This window comes from Eimeria tenella, genomic scaffold (genome assembly GCF_000499545.2).
Source record: "Eimeria tenella Houghton genomic scaffold, Eth_scaff440, whole genome shotgun sequence".
NCBI classification, from domain to species: Eukaryota; Apicomplexa; class Conoidasida; order Eucoccidiorida; family Eimeriidae; genus Eimeria; species Eimeria tenella.
Genome location: NW_013545324.1, coordinates 446 through 8,200, shown reverse-complemented (window position 1 = coordinate 8,200; position 7,755 = coordinate 446). Strand labels below are relative to the sequence as shown.

Here is a 7,755-nt window from a genome sequence, read left to right as displayed (position 1 = left end):
CCCAAGGGGCCCCCAGAAGGCTTTGACGCGGCCTCTAATGGGCCCCTTTTAAGGGCCTTTAAGAGGCCCTCAAAGGGCCTTTCAAGGGCCTAAAAGGGCCCCCAAAAGAGCCTTTAGAGGGCCCCTAAAGGGGTCTATAGGGGGCCCCTCTAGCGCTCTTTAAAGCCTTTTACATTTGTATAAGTCCCTGTAAGGGGCCCCCCAGCAGGTTGCCTCATGGGGCCCCCGTGGGGCCCCCAAAGGGGGCCCCACAGGAACCCGAAGGGCCCCGTAGCGGGGCCCCCGCAGGGGGCCCCCGTGGGGCCCCTTTGGGGGCCCCCAAGGGCCCCCTGACGGGTACAGGAGGAGCCATTCAAGGAAACTAGGGGGGCTTCCAATTGGGCTGAGTGGTGCTGGGGGGCCCCCTGGGGCCCCCATGGGGGCCCCCTTTTAGGGTTTTCTGTGTGGGACCTCCTCTGGAGACTTCGTATTGAAAAAATTTAGTCAAATAAGCCAAAGTTGAAATAAATTGGGGGCCCGTTGGGGCCTCCCTTGGGGCCCCTTGGGGCCTGCGTGGGGGACCCAGGTGGCTCTCCAGCAGGGGCCCTGCTGTGGCTGCTGCTGTTGCTGCTGCTGCTGAGCTGCTGTTGCTGCTGCTTCTGATAGTTCTGCTATTGCTGCTACTGCTGCTACTGCTGCTTCTGCTGCCGCTGCTAGTGCTGCTGCAAGTGCTGTTGCTGCTAGTGCTGCTGCTGCTGCTATAGACGTAATTTCACGTGCGTCGGGTGACGCCTGAGCTCCTATGGGTTCGGGGGGTGCTACTGCTGCTGCTGCTGCTACTGCTGCTGCTGCTGCTGCTGCTTCTGGAGTCTTGACGTTCCTTATCCGGGGCTCCCAAAGAAAGTCTCTGTGGCACAACAGCCGCAGCAGCAACTGTGGCAGCAACCGTAGCAGCAACTGCAGCAGCAGCGAGAACACTAATAGCAGCAGCAGCAAAAGCTCACTCAACACTAAAATGACAACAGCCACAGCAACAGCCACTGAAGGTGACAGCATCAGCAGCATTAGCAGCAGCAACAGTAGCAGCAACAACAACAGCAACAGCAGCAGCAGCAGCAGCAGCAGCAGCAGCAGCAAACCTCTGCTGGGAAGTGGCGCCTGTTGACAGTGCCCAAGAAGAGAGGAGAAGCCCTTTGGCTCTGTCCCAGATAGTCAATGTGGCACAGCTTGACGCACCTAAGCAGCAGCAGCAGCAGCAAGAGCAGCAGCAGCAGCAGCAGCAAGAGCATAAATGAGAGCAACACTAGGAGGACGAGGGGTGGAAAAGAAGGAGCAGCAGCAGTAGCAGGAGCAAAAGTGACTGCGACAGGAACAGAAGCAGGAGCAGCAGCAGCAGCAGCAGATGTGACAAAGCAAAAAAAGGAAGAGCAGCAGCACGTACAGCAGCAGCAGCAGTGGAACAAAGCAAGAGCTGCAGCGGTAGATGCCGCTGCAGCAGCAGCAGCAGGTACAGGTACAGCAGGAGCAGCAGTAGCATGGACAACAGCTGTTGCAGCAGTTGCAGCAGCAACAGCAGCAGCAGCAGAAAGTACAGCAGCAGCTGCAGCAGCAGCAGCTGCAGCTACAGCAGCAGCAGGGAGACAAAGCAGTTGAGAAAAAAGCCCAAAGGGATGCAAAAGTGAAAAAGACAAAAAGAGAAAAGGGAAATAAAAAAGGAAAGTAAAAAGAAACTAAAAAAGAAATAAAACGAAATTAAACAAGAAATAAAGGGAGATGAAAGGAAATGAAAAGAAATGAAAAGATTTCAAAAGAGATGGACGGAGATTAAAAGAAATAAAAAGTGAAAAGTCAAAAGGAAAGAAAACAATAATAAAGGAAAAGGATAAAAGATAAATGGAAAAACAAAAAAGATAGAAGATAAAAAGAAAAATGAAAAAATAAAAAAGAAAAAAATAAAAAAGAAAAGAAAAACAGAAAAAGAAAAGGCACGGAAAAGAACCCAAAAGGAAAAAAAAACGTAAAAAGACAAAAAAGACAAAAGCAAATACAAAAATAAAAAAGAAATCTTAAAAAGATAAAAGAACAGAAAACAGATAAAAGGAAATTACAAATGATAAAAAGAAATTAAAAGGAGTTTAAAAAGATAAAATGAAAAAAGAAAAAAGAAAAAAACAGACAAAAAAGAAACAAAGAATGACCAAAAAAGGCCAAGAAAAGGTTAAGAAACACCAAAAAAGCAACAAAAAGAAGCAAAAAGAGAATAAAAAGAAATTAAAAGAAATTAAAAGAAAGAAAAGAAAATAAAAAGAAGGAAAAAGAAGAATAAAGAAATAAAAATAAAAAATAAAAAACTCACAAAGGGTTGCCGCACAACATCCTCAGGGGGCCCCCCGGGGGGGCCCCACAGCAGCTGGAAAAAGAAGAGGGGCCCTCATAAGCAGCTAAATCAGCAAATAAATAAACCACTAATCGATTTGTAAATGTTATCCAAGGCTCGTGCGTCTCTGCAGCAGCAGCAGCGGCAGCAGCAGCAGCAGCAACGGAGCGAGGCGGTCAGGCTGGTGGCGCTGCTGCAGTTTTAGCAGCGACATAGCCCGCGGTAGCTGCTGCAGCTAGTGCAGCAGCAGCAGCAACAGCAGCAGCAGCAGCAGAAGCAACAGGAAAAGCAGCAGCTGCTGCTGCTGCAGCAGCGGAAACAACTTCAACAGAAGCAGCACCCAAAAGAACAACAGCAGCAACAACAGCAGCAGGACCACTGCCACAAAGAGCAGCACAACAGCAGCAGCAACTGCAACAGCAACAACAACAGCAGCGGCAGCAGCAGCAGCAGCAGCAGCACCTGGGAGCTTGAGTTGAATGCATGCAAACCGGCTCTCTTTCTGCACCAGTCCAAGCCAGGGGACGCAGGGTCCCAGCATAGCAGCCCTGAATGTATTAGCTGCTGCTGCTGCTGCATCTGCTGCTGCTGGTGCTGCTGCTGCTGGGGTGTCCTCCAGGTCTTCATCCAAAGGAGACAGCCGCCGCGGCACATCTGCTGCTAGAGACAGCAGCACGTTTTCTTTTGCTTCTGGAGAAAGCCACAAGTAGTTGAAGCGGCTAATTAAAGCAGCTTTTGCTGCACACAGAGCAGCAGCAGCAGCAGCAGGAGCAAGAAAGGGAGAGGGGTGCTGGTGCTGCGGATGAGGATGATGAGGGTAACCTGACGCTGCTGTTGCTGCTACGGTGGGCTGCTGTGGCTGCTGTTGCTGTTGCTGCTGCTGTTGCTGCTGCTCTTGCTGCTGCTGCTTCATCTGCTGCAGTTGCTGCTGCTGCTGCAGAAGTGTATCTGTGCGTTCTGCCCGTAGCACCTTTGCAGCGAGCTGCCCGCATCCCCAGAGCTAAAACCCCACACTTCATACTTCAAAGTTTAGGGTTTAGGGTTTAGGGTTTAGGGTTTAGGGTTTACCATTTATAGCATCTTGCAGATCTGCTGCTAGTCTTTTGCATTCTTCTTGAGTTCTTCTCAAACTCTGTTCTGTGGCCCCTTTTAGTTCCGCCATAAAGGCCAAATCTATTTCGCCGGGGGCCCCCGGGGGGCCCCCCAGCTGGGGGCCCCCGGGGGGGCCCCCCAGGGGGCCCCCCAGGCTGCTGCTGGGGGGGCCCCCCGCGGGGCCCCCCCCAGACGAGCCCGCGCTGGAGCGGCGCTTTCCCCACCAGTTCATCTTGGCCTGACTAGCTGGCTAGCTGGCTAGCTGGCTAGCTAGCTGGCTAGCTGGCTGGCTAGCTAGCTGGTTAGCTAGCTGGCTAGCTGGCTTGTATGTGGCTAGGCGGGTAGCTAGCTAGCTGGCTAGCTAGCTAGCTAGCCAGCTAGCTAGCTAGCTAGCCAGCCAGCTAGCTAGCTAGGTAGCCAGCTAGCTTGTGTGTGGCTGCACAGCCAGCTAGCCAGCTAGCCAGCTAGCTAGCTAGCTAGCTAGCTTGCCCTGTCTGGAGCGTCCAGCTGCTAGCTAGCTGGTTAGCTAGCTGGCTGGTTAGCTAGCCACCATGCAGCTAGTTAGCTAGCTAGCTAGCTAGCCAACAAGCTAGCTAGCCACAGTCAAAGCCTTGCAGGCTCAAGGGCCCCCAGGGGGCCCCCTGGCCCTCAGAGGGAATTCTTTGAAGCTGCTGCTGATGCGGCTGTTTGAGGCTCTACAGCAGCAGCAGCAGTAGCAACGACAGCAGCAGCAACAGCAGCAGCAGCAACAACAGCAGCAGCAGCAAGACACGGGCTGGCGAGACGGGAACAAGCCCAACAACAGATTTTAAAGGATAAATTAAAAGATAAAACTCAGGGGGCCCCCTTTTTAAAGCAGCAGCAGCAGGGGGCCCCCTGGGGGCCTCCGCAACAGCAGCAGCAAGGGGGGCCCCGGGGGCCCCCGCTGCAGCAGCGGCTATAGCAGCGCAGCAGCCTGACAGCTCTGTGTGTCTGTTGCAGTTAGTCCGAATGAAATTTAAGATTTAATTTAATTTAATTAATTAAATTGATTAAATTTATTTAATTAAATCTGCCACGTTGACAATCTTGGCACTGAGGCGGCGGCGGAAAGGAGAGAGACGCGCCGGTGTCACTAGACCACCTTGCTGCTGCTGCTTCCGCTGCTGCTGCTGCTGCTGCTGCTGCGCCGTTTTGCTGCGGGAGCTGCAGGAGCAGCGGGAGTGCAGCAGGCAGCGTTGCTGCTGCAGCTGCTGCTTGCTGAGCGGCGGCAGCAGCCGCAGCGCCCACCCCCAACCCTAAACCCTAAACCCTAAACCCTCGAGATGCCGCACTTTGTCCCCGTCTACGACCCCGAAAGGCCCCGCAGCGAGCAGCAGCAAGACCCTTCTCTCTTCAAACACCGCCGCTGGGAGCAGCCGCATGCGCTGCTGCAGCAGCCAGCGAAGGGGGCCCCCCGGGAGCCCCCCGAGGAGGGGGCCCCCCGCCAGATGCTTCCAAAGTAAGCTGCAGGTGCCCTTAATCCTGCTGCTGCTGCTGCTGCTGCTGCTTCATCCTCCAGGCGTGCGCTTCGTGTCTAAACCCAAAACCCTAAACCCTAAGACCTAAACCCTAAAGCCCCAGGGAGGCCCCTGCACGCCTAGGCTCGCAAACCGCGATTTAGGGTTTAGGGTTTAGGGTTTTTATTCCCCAGGCGCCCCGGCTCTATGGTGCTAAACGAGAAGGGCCTGTGGGTACCTGCGCCCCGAGGGCCCCCCGGGGGGCCCCCGAGGGGCCCCCAAGGGGGCCCCTCGGGGGGCCCCCACAGCAGACAAGACTGGGGGGCCCCCCGCCACCGTGAGGGGCCCCACAGAGACCGCAGGGGCCCCCGCAGCCGCAGCCGCAGCCGCAGCAGCAGCCGCAGCCGCAGCAGCAGCAGGAGGGTCCCCCGGCACAGAGGCAGGGAAGGCCACAGCAGCAGGAAGGAAGCAGAAAGAGATCGGAGGCCCCATCGGGAGTCCAGGGGTAGGGGCCCCTTCCTAAACCCTAAACCCTAAACCCTCAAGGGGCTAAGAGCTGCTTGCAGCTGCTGCAACTTGCAGCTGCTGCAGCAGCGTCTGCTGCTGCTGCCGCTGCTGCTTCCCCTACTGCCGCTGGTGTTGCTTGTGCTGCTTTGCTGCTGATGCTGCTGCTGCTTGTGCGGTGTGAGGAGGGGGACGTTGGGGGCTCTAGGGCTTAGGGTTTAGGGTTTAGGGTTTGTGTTTAGGGAGAAGTATATCTCCAGAAAGAAGAAGGCCTCCTGCTGACGACCCTTTTGACTATGTCACCCCCAAGCAGCGGCGGCTGCAGCAGCAGCAGCAGCAGCAGCAGCAGCAGCAGCCGACGAGAGGGCGGGTCGCCGCCCCGCCGCATCCCAATTCCAGGTACAGGCGCTAGCTGCGTCAGCCGCAGCAGCAGCAGCAGCAAAGCAAGAGCAGCAACAGCAGTGAAAGCAGCAGCAACTGCAGCAGCAGCAGGTTATGTGCATTGACACTTAAGTCAGCAGCATTCACATTTCTGCTGTGGGGCCCTCAACCTGGAGCTAGAGCAGCAGCAACAGCAGCAGCGTCTGCAGCAGCAGCTGCAGCAACAGCAGCAGCAAGTGGTTCTCCTGCTGCCGCGCAGCTACCATGTGGGGTTTGTGGGGTCCAAACCCCCTATGAAACCTCCCAGCTGTTGGGGGCCCCCCGGGGTGCCCCCAGGGGCCCCCCATGGGCCCCCTGGAGGCTCCCCGGGGGCCCCTTGGGCCCTTTGAGGGGCCTTTCCAGGTGAGGGGGCCCCCTGTGGGCCCCCGAAGCTTACTGGGGTCCCCCAAGGGGGCCTCGAGAATTGGCAAGGGGCCCTTTTGGGGGTCCCCCCTGGGGGCCCCTTGGGGGCCCCATGGGGGCCCCCAAGCGGGCCTTTGGGGGCCCTGGGGGCCCCCCTGGGGAGCCCTCAGCACATGGCAATGTGTCATATTGAGCTGTGAAGTTTGGTTTTACTTTTCTTGTCTCTTGATTCATTTTAAACTCAATTCACAAGGGGGCCCCCGTGGGGGCCCACAGGGGCCCCCTGGAGGCCTCTGGGGGCCCCCAGGGAGCCCCCCGGGGCCCCTCCATATATGTGGATGGCCCCCTTTGTCTCCCTGTAGGTGGAGACTTGCCTGCGGGGGCCCCTCTAAAGGGTACTGCCGTCCAAGGGTCTCCAGGGGGGCCCCCCTTAGGGGCCCCCAGGGGGGCCCCCCTTTGGGTGCCCCCCAGGAGAGCTGTTCTTCTTGAGGGGCCCCCCTTAGGGACCTCCAGGGGTCCCCTACTGAGGGGCCCCCAAGGGAGCCCCCAGGGGGGCCCCCAGGGGGCCCCTCATTGGGGGCCCCCCTTGAGGGGCCCCTAGAAGTCATGGAAAGGGTCTTCTGGGTTTTGGGGGTCTTCCTGTGGCTGCAAACAAAATGAAACTTTGATTTAGTAGCAAATTAAAAGAAGTTGAAGTTATTTAAATGATTTAAGTGGTTCAAAATGATTTAAAATCATCTAAAGTTGTTTAACGTTGTTTATTTAAGAAAAGAAAATCTAATTATTCATTTGAGACACAAAAGTCAAACTAGGAAAGGCCCTCTGGGTCGCCAGAGTTGCTGCTGCTGCTGCCACTGCTGCTGCTGCTGCAACTGCTGCCATTGCTACTACTGCTGCCACTACTGCTGCTGCTGCCACTACTGCTGCTGCTGCCACTGGAGCCGCTGCTGCTATTGCTCGTGCTGCTGCCACTGCTGCTGCTGCTGCACTGCTGCTGTTGCTGCTGCTGCTGCTGCTGCCTATACTGACCTGGTCTTGGAAAACGAACAAACTTTTGTCAGCTGAGGGTACTGCAGCAAGAAGAATTCCTTCAGCTTCTTTGCTGAGGGCCCCCTGGGGGGCCCCCAGGGGCCCCCAGGGGATTCCTGAGAAAAAGGGGTGGGCCTTCACTTCTGCTGCTCCCCCCTTTGTACCCAGTCGAACTGCAGGGTCTGCCTGCAGCAGCAGCGCAGCGGCAGCAGCAGCAGCAGTAGCAGCAGCGGCTGAAGCAATTGAGCAGCTGCAGCAAGAGCAGCTGCAGCTGTTGTGTAACTGCAGCAGCAGCAAGGGAGGCAACGGGAGCCCTCAACGCCGCAGCACAATAGCAGCGCCAGCAGCAGCGAGGAAGTGTAATACAAATAGAAGCAAGCAGCAGCAGCAGCAGCAGCAGCAGCAAACCTGCAGCAGCTCCTTAATTATGTTTTTTGCATCCCTGGGAAATCCTTTGGGGAATTTAAGCGACGTCGGAGATCGCGCGGCCAATTCGCTCACACGCAACGAACT

At 56.1% G+C, this 7,755-nt stretch overlaps 2 protein-coding genes across 2 annotated transcripts; one reads left to right on the top strand and one right to left on the bottom strand.

Moving 5' to 3' along the window:
• Positions 1-483: 483 nt before the first annotated feature.
• ETH_00034305 (uncharacterized protein) lies at positions 484-3,680 on the bottom strand (the record flags this gene model as incomplete). The annotated part of the gene is made up of 4 exons (XM_013380071.1): positions 484-886; positions 1,119-1,215; positions 2,819-3,313; positions 3,425-3,680. 4 exons carry the CDS (start codon positions 3,678-3,680, stop codon positions 484-486), a joined length of 1,251 nt encoding a protein of 416 aa, XP_013235525.1.
• Positions 3,681-4,752: 1,072 nt separating this feature from the next.
• On the top strand, positions 4,753-5,842 carry ETH_00034300 (chemotaxis protein, putative; the record flags this gene model as incomplete). Its single annotated transcript, XM_013380070.1, has 3 exons — positions 4,753-4,928; positions 5,121-5,431; positions 5,673-5,842. 3 exons carry the CDS (start codon positions 4,753-4,755, stop codon positions 5,840-5,842), a joined length of 657 nt encoding a protein of 218 aa, XP_013235524.1.
• Between the last annotated feature and the right edge of the window lie 1,913 nt (positions 5,843-7,755).